This window comes from Idiotropiscis lumnitzeri, chromosome 13 (assembly GCF_059441095.1).
Source record: "Idiotropiscis lumnitzeri isolate Australia: NSW breed Sydney's pygmy pipehorse chromosome 13, RoL_Ilum_1.0, whole genome shotgun sequence".
Taxonomy (NCBI): domain Eukaryota; kingdom Metazoa; phylum Chordata; class Actinopteri; order Syngnathiformes; family Syngnathidae; genus Idiotropiscis; species Idiotropiscis lumnitzeri.
In genome coordinates this window covers 15,830,717-15,847,137 of record NC_142403.1, presented here as the reverse complement: position 1 = coordinate 15,847,137, position 16,421 = coordinate 15,830,717, and the positions used below count along the sequence as shown (strand labels likewise).

At 44.2% G+C, this 16,421-nt stretch overlaps 1 protein-coding gene across 2 annotated transcripts in view; it reads left to right on the top strand.

Moving 5' to 3' along the window:
* The first annotated feature begins 10,685 nt into the window (after positions 1 to 10,685).
* scfd2 (sec1 family domain containing 2) overlaps positions 10,686 to 16,421 on the top strand; it is a 78,785-nt gene continuing 73,049 nt past the window's right edge. For both annotated transcript variants that reach the window (XR_015846333.1, XM_088313416.1), the window contains exons 1-3: positions 10,686 to 11,058; positions 11,656 to 12,259; positions 12,674 to 12,842. Coding sequence is in view for 1 of the 2 variants with exons in the window: in XM_088313416.1 (XP_088169542.1) it covers positions 10,837 to 11,058; positions 11,656 to 12,259; positions 12,674 to 12,842 (995 nt within the window). In the remaining variant the exon portion in view is untranslated. The remainder of the gene's footprint in view (positions 11,059 to 11,655; positions 12,260 to 12,673; positions 12,843 to 16,421) is intronic.

The window sequence follows — 16,421 nt, the reverse complement described above, 5'->3', positions numbered from 1 at the left end:
CGTTCTAAAAATATTCGTGTCAGAAGTAAGATGGCCGGCTTTCAGTGATAAATGGTGTCAGAAGTGAAATGTTTGGATTTCAACGATGAATGGTGTCAGATGAAGAGTTTTGGGACAATTGGTGTCAGAAGTGTGACAGCTGGTAGCGCTCCCTGCAAAGTTTGAGTGATTATGATGGTTCACAGGGTAATAATAGTAATTGTTATAAAAGTGTCATCTTATCACTGGTGTTAGAAGTGGGATATTAGTGCGGTGGGGTTGTGACAATCGGTGTCAGAAGTGAGACAAATGATGGAAATGGAATGCTCTGATAAAATAACAGGATGCTATGGAAGGTTTTGTGAATTGTCCCGGAAGTGTGGTGGTTAGAAGAATTATGTGATATCAGAAGTGGGATGCCAGTAGAGTTCTTAACAGCATGCACCAGTTGCGCTCTGAGCATTTTTGCAAGTGCTCAGCTTGTCTCTGTTGTCAATCTCACACACACACGCACGCACCCTCGGCTCGTGTGTGAGGATGCGGTGACATTTTGCTGCGACCGAGCATTTTCTCACACCAAAGCTGTGCATGGCAGGCATTGCGCACATTCCTGACAAAAAAAATAAATCAACTCTACCACTAACTTTCCCACTTCTCGCACTGGGTATCACAAAACTCTAGTTAGCATTCCATTTAGTATGAAAAAAATGTCGCACAAATCTACTAATCTTCCCACTTCTGACACCATTTAATACAGAACTCTACTAACGTTCCATTTCTGACGCTACTAGTTGCAGTATCTGTCTGACTTTTGACATTATTTTCGCACAATTCTAATAGCGTCCCCCTTGTCACGTAACTTCATTAGCCCGTCCCACTTCTGACACCATTCTATCACCGTCTGAACACCTCAAAGGGATGCGTCTCCAGGTATAGGATCTTCTTTCTTTCCTCTGTTTCGGCGCTGCTTCTCATCCTCTTTTTTTTTTTTGGGTTGGTGGTGGTAAGCTTCACATCCCCTCGTGCTGTCTCTGGAGGTTAACAAGCAGCCGTTCTCCCCTTGTCAAACGCTAAATATGGCCCACGCTCATGCCAGGAGAACCTGCTGTTCCTAATATCCCGGTGGAAGAAGTTGAGCAGAAGCAGCAGCGGCGGGGGAGCGGAGATGTTGCACACGTGTGTGTCGGGAGAAGGTAAAAAGGAAATGATTCATAAAGAGGAGAGAAGAGAAAGTCCTTGAAGGAAAAGAAAACATATGAGTGCAAGACAATGAAGGAAGCGAGCAAAGCGAGGGCGGCAACTTTTTTTTTTTTGGAAGTTGCGAAGCTTTGCGGCCTTGGGCTCGGCCCTCTCACTGACCTCGAGCATGTTTAAATCAAAAGTTGGAGTCCGTAGACGCCTGGTGACATGTCGGCGTTGGGTGGGGGAGGTGGAGGATGCCGCCACTGATAAACAGCAAAGACGACCCGTCGGATGTCTCTCCGCCTTATTTGGACATTTCTAGCGTTGTGGCGTAGCGACGTGGACGAGGGGAAAGTTGAGCAAGGACAGAAAATGTAAACAGGACAACTTTAAAGTTTGCATGGAAACTTTGCTTGTTTACGTGAGGACCACCGCTAATGTCAAAAAGTGCACGTGCTGATTTTGGTTTGTTTGCCTCCAAAATTTTAGACGCTGCTGCTCATAGATTGGAATCATATTTCTTACTTGGGTGCAACTTCTGACTCTAACGAATCAGCTCAGTTCTGACAAAATTTTCAATAATTTATTACAGATTATTCTATTAGTCATGTCCAAATTCTGACACCAATTATCGTGTGATCTACTGACAATGTTTATCCCTGAACCTACTCCACTTCTGACACCATTTATCACCGAATTCTACTCATCAGTCCGACTCCTGACAGCTTTTGTCACAGAACTACACTTCTGAAATATCTCTTATAAACTGCCCCACTTCTGCCACCATTTAGGACACAAGTCTAGGCAGATCCGACTTCAAAACACCATTTGTCGGAGAACCTTACTAACTGTCCCACTTCTGACATTAACAATCTCACAACTCTACTAACCACCCCACTTCTGAAAATGTCAAAGAACTCTACAAATGACACCATTATAAGAGAATGTGTCTGACAGTCCAACTTCTGACTCCATTCTTTACAAAACTCTACAAATGTCCCACTTCTGACACCGCTATAAGAGAATGTGTCTGACAGTCCAACTTCTGACACCATTCATTACAGAACTCCACAAGTGTCCCACTTCTTACGTCATCCATCCCATAACTCAGTGAAGCATCATCTCTCATTTATCACAGAACGCCACTAACTGTCCCACTTCTGAAACCAATCTTTCACAGAAACACACCAACCATCCCACTTCTGACACCATTCAACATAGAAATACACAAATAATGACACTTTTGCCGCCAATTTGTCAGGGCTCTCTTCTCACTCTCAAATGCCTGACACCAATGATCATAGCCTTTTTTTGGGGGGGGGATCTTTTGAGAAATGTTTTCCCCAAAAGTTTTTCTCAACCACATTTTAGTGCGCATTTAGATATTCTTCTTTTTTTTTTTATTCATTCATTAAAGATTTTGCTCTCCAAATTGAACTTTCACTTTTTAAGCCTCTTAAATACGTAAAATATTAAATATTAACTTTTTTGACCACATGCATATCAATGAAGACTCTTGAATGTCTTAAATCTCAATCGCTCCATAAAAAAATCTCATAAAAAAAAAAAAAAAACCTTGATTTTAAATCTCCGGCGAAGACGTCTTGTGACGTTTAACACGGTCTGCCGAGCAGCTGCGGCCCCTGTGATCATGAAACCAATCATTTCTTTGGTCCGGCTCCATCGACAACGCGCTCTATTCTGGGCTCATTCGATCCACGCATGTTGGCTGTCAGCCCTCGCTTCCACACACGCGCACACATGTACGCAACATTTGTACAACGAAAAGAGAACAATGTGAGCGGGAGTGCAGGAAAAATGGTGCTGGCATCACCAGTTGGTATTTCTGTTCTTAAATTTACGAAGCTGCTCCCGTTTGAGGCTGACTGAAGACATGTGGGCAGGAAATGACTGACTTGCAAAATGTATACTTCTCAGAATAACTTTATATTACGTCCTACAATACAGAGACAAAAAATATGGCTTGCCTGTAAAAGTAGATATAGTTGGAAAAAAAAAAAAAAAGAACAGCATCTCTCGTCTCTTGTTGCACCCACACACAGAAGGAAGAGCCGTCACAAACAATCCCGCTTCCGAGACTTACTGTTCCACTTCAGACAATTTGTCACACGACTTGAAAGAAACCAAAGTACCTGTCCCACTTCTGACACCGTCACGCCAACTAACCATCTCTCATCTGGCACCATTACCATCCCACTTCAGTTTTGGTTTGTTCCAGTTTGTACGTGATCTGGAGCAAATCAAACGATAAAAATAGTGATCATGTTTTATGAGTTTGCTATTTCAGCGACGTCCTTTGTAAAATAAAAATTAAATTTTTAGGCCAAGTTTTCATCCAAAGCGCTGTTTGACTCGCAGGCGCTTTTATGACATTTGATGTTGATTCCCCGTTTTTTTCCCCTCCTTCTACCCTTTACCACTGTTTGCAAAATGTCTTTCATTTGAGGAAATGCCAGAAGAAAAATTGGAGCGAGCCAACATACAAACAGATGAATCAGAGAGCAACAACAACAGCGTCCTTCAGCGCTCGCTTGTGTTTGAAGTGACTGGCTCTGCGTCAAAGGGTCACCGGCTGGCTGGATGGATGGATGATCGGTTGGAAGACTTCCGAGTCTTATCTGATTTCTCCGCCATCCTCTTTCATTTTACAGTGTCAGAAGTGGACCGGTGAGTTGGTGTCCTTATGGTGTCAGAAGTGGGAACTCTGCACTGTCCATCAGCCTCCGTTTCCATCCACTGCTTCAAGCGTCCATGTATTGCCGCATGACGCTCTCGTGGGTCAAATGAGGGGAAGTAGGAGACCAATGTGCGTGACAAACACACATCGGAGATATTTATAGATTGTTTTTCCCTCCATCCTAATGTCACCCATTTTATGCGTGTATGTGCGCACATGTGTGTGTCTTGCATTGTACTCTCATTCTTCACACACACACACACACACACACGTATATGCACTGTTGTGGGTACGTGTTCTCCTCTCCTGCCATGACGAATGAAAGTGATCTTGACTATTTTTAGCGAGGAACCGTGGGGATTTGCCACTGCTGTTAGTGTGTGTGTGTGTGTGTTAAATATTTAAGCCTTGGCAGAGGTTCACACTGCTAAAGATGCCAGTGGAGTGAGTGTAGTACTCATATCGGTGCATTTATAAGAACGTAATATATTCAGCAGAGTCGGATGGTGAGGTATTAGATGTTTAGTGGTGGTGAAGCAGCAAGGGGCTCATTAGCCAAAACCCCGCTACGAGTCTCTGTAACCTGTTGTGTGTTTGTGATCATGAGGCGAAATCGTGCCAGAAGTATGATGACGACGTGTTAGAAATTGTGTGGTAAGTTTTTATCTTGGGAATTTGGTGACAAGTGTTGTCAATTAGTTAAATTAGAGTTATGTGAGTAGAATGTCAGGAGTATGATGGGAATGGTGTCAGAAGCAGGATGGCTAAATTTGGGATTTTGTGTTTTTTGACAAACGGTGTCAGAAGTGGAGTCGAGTAAAGGTTTGTTTGTGTTCAAAGGGTGAAATGGAGTCATAAGGAAGATGGGAATGGTGTCCGAAGTGGAATGTTGCATTGCATCCTTTTAGTTAGGGAACAGGCTATCAGAAGTGGGATGTGATGTGTCAGAAGCGGAATAAAATAGTTCTAGAAGAAGAATGGTTTGATTTTATCCTTAAAATTCTGTAAAAACTATGTCAGAAATGGGATGAATCGTGTCAGAAGTTGGGTGTTTAGTGTGAATCCTTTGAGTTGTGTAACAAACTGGATCAAAATTTGATGTAACAGTGTTAGAAGTTGAATGGATAGTTAGTCTGCTTTTAATTCTGTAAAAGTGTCTCAGAAGTGGGATCCAAGGGTGTCAGACCTTTGGTACGTATGCGTAGAGTTTTGTACAAACGTTGTCAGAAGTCGGGTGATTGGTTTGACTCCTTGAGAGCTCTGCCACAAGTGAGTCAGAAGTGGGATCTAATTGTGTCAGAAGTAGGGCTGTTAGTTTGTATCATCGGAGATCTGGAACATGTGTCAAAAGTCTGATTTTAATTTAGTACAAATTCTGTCAGAAATGGGATGGAAATATGTCAGAAGTGGGATCGCGTTTGTTGGTGCATTTGGAGTTGTTTCACGTGCGCTGTCAGAAGTGCAGTGGAGGAAACAGTTATGTTTGCGATCAGGAGGCGAAACTCAAAATTTCAGTACAGGCGGCTTAGTCGGAATACCTTGTACGTGCACGCAGCTCTTCCTACCTATGTGCAGTGTATTCTTTTGTAAATTAAACACACTTCAACCCGCGTATTGACCCGATCCCGATGGACCAAAGAGGCGCATTCATGTCTCTTTTCATATGTCGCTTACGTGTTGTCTTTGGAGACCCTCGGGGGCGATCGGGTTAAATTTGTGGGTGGGGGGGTTCAAAAGGAGAACCTCCCGTGGGTCACATCATGCAGCTGCAAAAATGACGGATTTGCAATTCGGGGTGCGCAAGCTGCAGTGTCATAATAAACAATGGCGTGCAGGATGGTGTGCATTAAAAGGGGGGGGGGGGGCGGGGCGGGGGGGGTGGGCTTGAATGCCTTCCTGAGGCCAGGTGTGCATTGAACCTTTTGGAGAGGCGCCACAGACGATCCAGGAAGGCTTCACAGCAAGAGCACATCTTTATCTTCAAAAGATCCCAAAATAGAATGTCTATTTTTATCTCATTCAAGCCTCCTTCACCCTCTGTTAGTCGCCATGTTGCCAGCAGGTGAAGCCGTGCCAAGAGTCCGCTAAATACACCGCAAGTGCCAAACATCACGAGGGAGGCACTTTTTGAAGAGCTTTTAGACCGCTTTTATCCAGAATGCTCCATTTTTCTTTAAGTTGAAGTGCCTGCATCCTCTTTTTTTTTTTCTTTGTCGTGATAAAAATAGGCCCCTGCAAAAAAAAAAAAAAAAAAAAAAAGCGCTGACGGTGTCATTTTCGCCCGGAGAAATGTGCTGAACAGGCCCGCCACAGGGACCTCGCCAGAAGCAAAATAAAAGAGAGAGGCAAATTTCTTTTTTTTTTTGTCAGATGTTTTTGTTTGTGAGTGTACAGTACATGTGTCATACAACGTGTGTGGCTAACGTGAGCAGCAATTCGGTTTCTGGGTCACAATAAAGAGGTCCCCAAAGCAAGTGGTAAAGTACTTCTTGGCCAGTGGGTCCAAATGGGTTCTGGTCTATATGAGATTCAATCACGGGTCCACATGGGAATCTTCTGCAGGTCCACAAGAGACTCGGCCCATGAACCTCATGCAATTTGTTCAACGTGGAACATGGACCCCTGGTCCAGAAAGGATTAGGGCCTCATGTCCACATGCAAATCATCTCCACGTCTGCTTGGGATTTGGCGCCAATTTCATATCCGATTTGGCCGGGGTGCAGATCCAGATGGTAATCTTCCAGAGGTCCACACAGAACAGAGTTCTTCTCCTTCTGGAGGCCTCACAGGCATTGAATCCACATTGGCTTTGGCCTTGTGTCCACTTTTTGGTCTGTAGTCCTTATGGGGTTCAGCCCCAGGTCTACAGCCCTGGGACTTTGTGTGATATGCCCCCTGCTTCCTCACGGAACACAGTCCCTGGTTCAGAACTGATTTGGCAGCAGGACCTTACACGATAGGGCTCAAGGTCCAGAATGGATTTGGCTTCTGGTTCACGTAGGATTACACCCCAGATCCACTTGGGACTCATCCCTTTCCCCACAAGGGATTTGGAACCGGGACATCATATTTCAGAGATTTGAGCCCTCATGGAATTCAGCCTGAGGTCTACATCATCTGGAACCGATTCATACCAGCCATTGTTCTCCACCGGTCTAAATGGAATGCCGACACGAATTAGTCGGATCCACAAACATAGTTGAAAAGATGCGAGCTATCTTGAACGTCGCTTTCAGTGCAAGCCGTAAACGAGGTGCACATGTGTTCCCACTGTGTCGGCGACAGTAGCGTGCGCACCTCACGCACGTGTGAAATCTCTCAGCTCCATCTTCAAGTGTGCTATGTGAGAAGCAAATTGTAGAAGAGCGCCAAGAAGCCACGCAAGCACATTTGGGCTGCAATTAGCCCTTAGTGCTCTCATTCGTTGCCAAGCAGGCAACTTTGTGCCCCTCATCAAACATTCACTGCAAGAACACCACAGGTAGGAAACAATTACTCACGCTAACCGCAGCGTGTGTGTGCGTGCGTGTGTGCGCGCGCGCGCGCGCGTGTGAGTGTGCAGTCCGCGGTCTCGGGACCTTTTGAAGTTTAGCTGTAAAACTGACACATGAAACAGAAACGAATTAAATACAGTATTGTGTATTTAAACAGAAAAATGTTCAGCTAAACACGATAATTACTGCGAACAAAAATATGGTATCTTAATACTTGTGAATGATGACAACGAGGCTCTTGCTTTATAACACGTCTTTTAATGGCGATACCAGCCGAACAACTCCCCTCACGAGCATGAACAACCTCGCGAGATCCCCGCGAGACAATTGTGACACTCAGTTACCGTAAAGGTGCAACACGGTCGCAAACACAAATTTAGCACAATTATATGACAATGCTAACATGTACTGCGAAACAGTTGATGGGCTAATGGAAAGACGGTATGTTGTAAGATTTTTTATTTTTTTTTTGCTGATTATTTTGTGGACTCCACCCCAGTTTGCGAGTCTCTGTTTTAAATTCTGCAGGACTTTTTTCTTTTCCATGTTCGCCATTGAACTGCTATTATTCTTACTCTGGTTTCAAGCTGTTCGGTGCTCCTCGTGTGGCCGAAAAACTGCTGCGAGCCTCCTCTCAAGCTAAGCAGGGGTCTTTTTGGAAAGAAAAAGAAAAGTGAGGGGATGGTATCCAGATGTGAATGACTGTTTATGCCTTCAAAGGAAGCTCTGTGTGTGTGTGTGTGCGCGCGCGCGTGTGCGTGTGCGTGTTAACTGATTGTGTGCTGCGACGTGGGTACTAAAAAAAATTTTAAAAATCAAGGCCGTTTACGGCAGAACCTTTGACTCAGTCTGTTTTATCGGAAAGCAAAATAGGTCTTGGGGAAATGTGTTTAGTGTGATTTACAGGAAAATGCCCAATTTTGTGAAACAATATACAACATGCCGTCACTAATTCACACACTTAATTGCAAATTTAAGTTGTACGGCGTGTGTAGCTTGCAAAATTCTCCTACTTATTGACTGTCAAAATGAAGCATAAACCAAAGAGAATTGCACCTTGCGTATTTAAAACAACAGTATAGCGTAGCCTTTAGGCTAGCTCAATGCTAATGCTAATAATCGTCTACGTTGCAGTTTTATGACTCTTTATGCAATGGATTGAACACAAACGCTGCAGCAACACAGCTCGAAAAACATTGGAACAGTACTCAGTCATGTAGTATAGCTGAGAAGATGAGTCGCGAGATATGATTTGCGATACGACTGTCTTGACTTAAGAGCATGGTACTTAAAAGGTACAAAGGCACTATACAAGTGAAAGACCATTTTGCATACAGAAAGTGAGTAATGAAATATACACAAGGTGAGTTTGAGATGAAAGTATTTTGGACTTTTTGTGCTCGGGCTTGGTCCTTAACCCCCGCAAACAGCAAGTGTTCGCCGTACTTGAGCTACCGCACTTATTTCATTAGAGCTAAAACTAGGAGGCCCCACTGCAGAGTTAAAGCATCGTCAGAGGAAAATCACATAAAGTCCATCTCTCAGGCTGTGTCGCTAAATGCGCCGCTAAAGAATCAAACGTTAGCCAATTGTTCTAAATTGAATTGGCCGCTTGCACGTCCGCTTTGAGGTTGGTTAACTATTCCGTTTTGATGGCAGCGTTTTGTGCAGCGCAGCTGCTCATCGTTCACTCATCGTAAAGACAAAATGTTTTTTTTTTTTTCACAATTTAAACTTACTAGAATCTAGTGTCTTGTTAAAATATTACTTCAATTGAGCAATTGCTACATTTTACAATCACATTTACTTAACCTCGCAGGTGAGTTTAAATTGATCACGTCTGTAATGTAAGATGCGCGTTTATGTAACGCTATTTTTTTAACAGATATAAAAGAGGACTCTGCCTAATCTCGATCCCTTACGTCCACGCAACTCCCGCGGCTCCATTAACGCATTAAAACTCCTTAACTGGGTCATCTTGGCTCGTCTTCGCCAAACAGGCTCTTTATAGTCATCATATTCACACCGCCGCCAAGCATTTTCAGACAAACACGCACACACAGATGGGACACTAACCCCTTTCTGTCACGAGGAGTTAATCAAGAGGAGGGGATAAAAATACATCCAGTGGTACCTCCACTTACAAGTCAAGTGATGAGCAATTTTTTTCAAGATACAAGCCACTGCTCGTCTGATTTTATGTTTTGAGTTGCAAGCAAAAATTTGAATGGAGATTGTGGTCGCGAATCTCATGAGAAAACTAGGAAAAATTCTTGCAAAGTGCTTTCTTCACCAGTTGTTCGATCACATGATCAAACCAATACAGCAGGTGAGCCATGACCTTAGCAATGCGCGCCCGAAGTCACTTTGACATGAGTTTCAATCGACAGCGGAGGACGGCACAGGATCAAAATGGCTTGACCACGGCTCAATGGCACTCACATCCAGTTGGAAGTATTAAGTGTTAATGGAATGGGACCCGGTGTAGAGGATTTAACGGGACTTGAATTAGCTCCCATTGTTTCCCGCATGATTGCTTTCAACAATAGATGCATTTCACAGAGCTGCAGTCACTCACGTGTACTGCAATTATAATGAGCATTAAAAGTGAAATACACTTGACTACAACCCACTTATGTTATGAAATAGAACGTCACCAGAAGGTGGGAATGTTGTAAATTAGCCTTCTTACCTATCGCCGGTGTCTATCATATGCTGAAAAACATACAGTGGTCAGAGGATTAGGTACACCTGCACAATTTATATTACATTATTTAACATTGTGTTTGTTGTTATATTTGGCTTCCCTTTTTTGCGACATTGAACATGAAGGGCAAAACAACTTTTCGAGATATATTATTCAAAAGAAAATGCATTATTTCAGGTAAAAATACATCCATCCCTTAGCTCTTCTGCTTTTCCTCACGAGGGCCACAGGGTGGTGGAACCTATCCCAGCTGTCTTCCGGCAATAGGCGGGGTGCACCCAGAACTGGTTGCTAGCCAATCGGAGGGCAGTTTTAATACAATAAATAAAACACATGTTTTTAAAATAAATTCATTATGGATTAAAATACATAATACATAAATAATTTGAAAATGATTATATCCATATATTCTGTATAATCAGGGATTAAATCATTACGGCAGGTTAAATAAAATCAATAAAGATCCTAAGATAGTGGAATAAAAAAAACTTTAGGGAAATACATAAATAAGAATCCCAATTAATATAATTATAATAACACTATATTATGGAAGAGGATTAGTAAGCACACGGAGAAATGTATGATTTATTATAAAATCATCTATCTATCTATCTATCTGTCGCACTGTTGCGTAATACTGCCTCGCCATGGCAACACTGCTCAGTGGTTGTGACGTATAATGTACGCGACGCTACATCGCCGCGTCATCAACGTGTTTGTTTTCTTCCGGGCTGAGCTGTCACTGCTTTAGTCGCCGACTGTTTTGTGTGGCCGAAATGCTTACTCCTGAGTCGGTGTGGCACTTCCCGGTGCAAATATGGGACCAAGTTCTGTCCAAGGTGAACCGTGCGGTGGTCTTCATGGACGACCCCTGCGCGGAAGCCCTCCACTGGAGCGTTGGAGGTGCGACCGCGTTGTTCGACGCCGGAGCCCGAAACGTGAAGCAGTTCTCCAGCTTCGAGTCGTGTAACAAGGACGAACCCAAGGCGGTATTTGTGGTGAGCAATGATAAGAATAACAAATGCTTGGCGGGGTTAATTTACCAAAGGAATTGTGAGGCATGCGCTCTGGAATTGTGAAGAGTCAAGTGGAAAATGAGCACAACTTCAAGTTAGCCTCAGAAGTGGGTCTGTGTTTATTAACCACCTTGAAATTGCCAGTAAATTAACATTTGTTATCTGTTCCGAAAGAAAGTCTCCAAATTTCTCTTGACATCCAATCCAAATAAAGGTCAGTTTCAGGAAAAGCTTTTAGAACAGCTGAACTTAATTTTTTTAACAGGTGCCGGCTCATTCCCGTTTAACGATCTTAAATGTGATTGGTTAATTGAGAACGCAGACGCACACACCTAGTAATAAGAGTATGTGCACAAAAATTAAAAGATTTTATATTTGCATGGATAGGGGACTAAAAAGAACATTAAACTCCGCCCATTTTTACTTTCTGTGATCCAATTGTACATCGAGTGCGCAAAGTTAATTGAATTGAGGTACTTGATGGTTCTTGAGCACTGCGTTTATTTTGTATTACAATGCATTGGGACAAATTGACCCATGGACAGTCCTGGAAATTTCCCTACGTTTTTCCATCCCCAGGTGAGCACCTTGTTGAAGGGGCGCACCGTAGACACCCTGAAGGACATCATCTCACTCAGCCACCTGCACTACTGCGTAGTGGTCACGGCTGTGTCCCACCCGCTGCACCTGCTCGCGAACAACGTGACGCCGGTGGCGGACGCGGACGGCGCCATGCCCGTTTTTGAGCAGCTGGAGGACAAGCTGTGCGAGTGGATGGGCGACATGAACTACATGGCCGAGGTCCTGCATGTGCCGCTAGCCTTCGCTCCCGTGTCCCCGCAGCTCCTCCTGACGCCCGCCTTTGCCCGCCTCTTCCCGCTGCTGCCACCCGACCTGCGCGCCCTTAATGCCAAGCGGCCGGAAAAGAAGCGCTTCGCCAGCCTGCTGGATGTGGACATGCACGCGCTTCCTGCCGAGCTGCAGTTGGAGATCAAGGCGCTGGCGGGGGTCTTGAACGCCCTTTTTGAGGCCACCGGCAGCAGGGAAGAGAGCTTTGCCGTGGGCCCCATGAGTCGCCTCATCGCGGGGGAACTGGCCGCTCACCCCCAGGCCAAGAACCGCAGGAAGACGGCCCCTAACAAGGTCTCCATCATCTTTGTCGACCGCACCATGGACCTCACGGGTACCTCATGTTTGTTTTCCAGATCATTAGAATGAACCAATAGCATTGAAATTCATCTTAAATGGGATTCAGAACACACTTGGGACAATTCAAAGTGGCTCTGATTAACACCAAATAAAGTTCAGACGTTCTTGTAGGCTTTTCTTGACTTTTATTTTTGCTTTCTAGCAGAAAGCCTGAATGTTTTGTCATGACACTGACTCATATTGTTCATAATTCCCTCCAGCTTTTCTAAGGCCCCAGTTTCTGCTGAGGGAAAAAAAGCCCCAAAAGTTGGAGGCAATTATTAACTGTTCCAAATATTATATCACCGATATTACGTGGTGTCATCTTTTTAATATCACAAAAACATGACATTTCAAATGAGACACTTTTTATGACGACTGTATTTTTTTTGTATTATTTAAAAATCAGGAGCGGTCGGTCACCATGGTGACATCCTGGCAGAGAAGATCTTGACAATGCTGAAACCTCTGCCGGGTCACGTGACAGACGTGCAGGTCGACATGCGAGAACTGACCGGCGTGCTGATCTGTCCTGGTTCAGAGAGCTGCGTGGCACCGGGCTGCCTGGCACAAAATCAGTGAGTGGCTAATATTTGTTACCGATTTTTTAGTTCTTTTTTTTTTTAATTCACAGAATTGTTATATAGATATTTTTAAATATGTTTGCCCCTCCCACACACTGCACTAGACTCACTCAACATGCGCAAATAAAATATTTTGCAAGGATAACCACCCCCACCCTCCACTCCCACCCCAATTTTTTGAGACGATAGAACACTCACACACGCACCGACTAGGCTTGCCTGGCACATGAGCGCCACAAGCAAGGTGCCAGCGGTTGCGTCAAGCTGTGCGGCCAACACGTGTTGTACATGGCCGAGATCAGTCCCTCATCATTTGTTCCATTCCCACCTCGGCCCATTCATGTGGTCACAGGGAGGCGGGGACCGAGCGGACGTCTTGTGGCTTTTATTGCTTTATTAGTCCCTGGAAGAGAACACGGGAATGCTTGGCGACGTGCACACAAACACACCAAGTACATGTACGGCATATGTAAAACTTGAGATTTCGCCACCAGCCGTCATTGAGGTTAATAGAATAACATTACATTAACTCAGGCGTGGGCAAACTACGGCGCGGAGGCCACATGCGGCCCGTTAAATGTTTTAATCGGGCCCACTGAACTTGAAAAAAATTAAATGAATAAATCTTTTAATGTTTTATTTTCTAAATACTTTGGTGTGTCAAAGACAGATATTTTCTTGTCATGCTTTTGTTCATTTTCATTTAAAATATATGTTTTTTTTTCCTCCGATGAGGTGAGGTGACCAAAACACTCCATCCATCTGCTCCTGATCTGGCACCTCTGTCGAATTTTAGAACCAATTGTGGCCCGCCAATCAAAAAGTTTGCCCACCCCTGCATGATTAACTCATTCACTGCCATTGACGGATATAGCTGCCAAAAAGTATATTCATTCTTAGGTTTTAGGTTCATATATCACCTCCTAAACAGCCTATTTCCTCTCCAAATGAATCGCTGAGGACATATCGATGATTTCAATTGGTTAAAACCTACTGAAAGGAAGATGATGAGGCATTTTTTGCAGCGCGCAGCCATAATGAGCCATCAGCCGGAGCGTTACGGCCTCGCATTTTGCACAACAGATGTCCCAATGGAGCCTCGTCACAGATGTTCCGGCGTGAAAACATTGCAACAAAACGCAGATTTGCCACTTTGTTCAAGTGCCGCGTTTGAGACAACGCTCTTTAATGTTCTCGTGCAAATCCTTGAAAAGGAAGCAGCTTGTGTTTACACCAGCGTGCACGTTAACATAAAACAACTTCATTCCTTTTGCAGAGAAAATGTTAGCGTGATGTTTCACGTTTAGCCGAAATTAATAAGACAGTCTGTTGATGCTGGACTTCTATTGAACAAAGACCAAGGATTGATGTTTTATTTTATTTTCTTTTTAATTTTTTCTCCACGAATTCACTTCTCTCTGTTGTTCAGCTTTTTAGCTTTCCATTCATCCAAAGTCCCGCTCTGCTGCACCTCATTAAACGCAGTCATTGTCTTTGCGTCGTTTAGCGTCTCCGTCAAGCGTTTCCTCCTCCTGTATGTTGACACACGTACGGTATGATTTGTGCGGTTATTTTTAAACCTGGCTGTGTTTTGATGAGAGATTTTCTGCTGTTGTTATTGCGTCAAACGGCTCGATTCTTTAAATGTTGGGTTAGCGTAGCATGATATTTCCTTGGGGGGAGTCCAGGTTATTTGCGTAGATTAACGTTTCCGGCATCCCTACATACTCGCTGGGTGGTGGGTAGACCCCACACTTACTTTGCAATTATTCAGATTTTTTTATTTATTTATTTTTTGTCTGTAACCTGCCCGGGGTGTTGTTAGGATCCTGCAACCCCGCCCGCCCTTGACCTTGCGGTTTTCTTGTCCACGCCGCCGAGTTTGTGCACACCTTCTCTCACGTTCCCTGAGCTGTTAAATAAACTCAGAGTGCAGGGTTTAATAAACGTGTGCCATGTGGCGTGAAGGTTTGTGGTCGGCTACCTTCGCCGCCACGTCTGTGCTGTGCTTGGCTCCGAGAGTCCTTTCCTCGCCCTGTGTGGTGCGTCTGAATCCCGTTGGAAGAGGGCACCGGGTCCGCCCCCCCAACCCGGCTCCTCCTCGGACCTTGATCCTGTTGGGAGAGTGTGTGTGTGTGTGTGCATGGGTGGCCAAGGTGGAGATCTGGTTCCGAATATCCGACCGCACCCTAGCCATGAGAAAACACACGGCAGGGCTTCCATCTCCCTCAAATGTGCCTGGCATGGTGCGCAGAATGAAAAATACCTATTTCGGTCCGGCGCTGGGGAACACAAGCTCGGAGAAAAAAACTGAAATTGCAGTATTGGTGGCATGTAAAGCTGAGATAGACGTGTTAATGACAGACAAGCTCGCAGAGGTGAAGGAAAACTCATTCTAAGCTATGGAGGCTATATTTAGAGGCTGGCGTGAACGGGACTGACTCAAATTTGAGTGTCTTTCGCACAGAGATCCTGACAAAATAAAAAATAAAAGGCCCGCCAGAGCCTTAACAAAGGTTCTGGTATTTATTGATCTTTACCAACGCAACATAATTGGACATTGACACATTCTGTGATTGGATGTTGAAATGCCGTGGCGGGCCGTGCTCACGTATCCAATCACAAAACGCATTCATCACCTTCATCGTGAGGCCTGCGAGAAGGCCTTACGGTCATCAACTCGTGTTCTGATTGGCTATCGCAACTGTCTATCAAATCTGAAAGCTCATTGACTTTGACAGAACAGATGCCTGCACGATTGTGTCTGAAGCCCTCGGGCGAATAGTGCGTGCTACTGGTATCATGAAATCTGCCTGGCAACGCGAGTGAGCTGAATTCTGATTGGATACAAACTCTAACCTTAAAAATTCAACTCTATGATCAATGTGAAGAATATGATCATGATTTCTTGATTATGTTAGGCCAACAGAGGATTATTTATTCATCCAGCGACAAGTTGATCGCGACAGACCTGCATACAGTATCCGCGTGTTGGCTGTGTGCCTTTGAGGGGCGTGGCTTACTGAGTGACTTGTGGAGCTGGAGCCATGTTGTTGGGTTAGTCTGTATGTGAGCATCACGGTGTGAGTGGTGATCTACAGCAAGCTTCATTTGATTTGACATTCCATTGCTGGTTGTCGCCATCATAAATTGAAGATTCATTCAACTGAAATTGTATTTTATTTAATGAGAAATTCTTCCATTTATTGTATCGACAAAGAACCATCCCAGCTTTTTCCTTTCTTTTTTTTTACTTTTAAGATTTTATCACAAGAATTTAATCAACTACGATAGCTTCGACTTCAGATGAGACCGATATGAAATATAAAAAAGCTGCATGTCTAATGTCCCATGCTGAGAACGGCCACCATGTGTGAAGCCAGTGGACGACTTTCACCTGTACAGCTTGTTCCCGTCAAGCCTGAGATAGCATAACCTTTTTTTTTTTTTGTGTCCGTTTGATGCTCTTTTACTGTGTTTCCACAAAAGGACGCTGAGCATTTATTCAGAAACACAAGGATCAAACATCCGCACAGATAACGCTTCAGATCCTCGTGCCCAACTGCTTCAAAG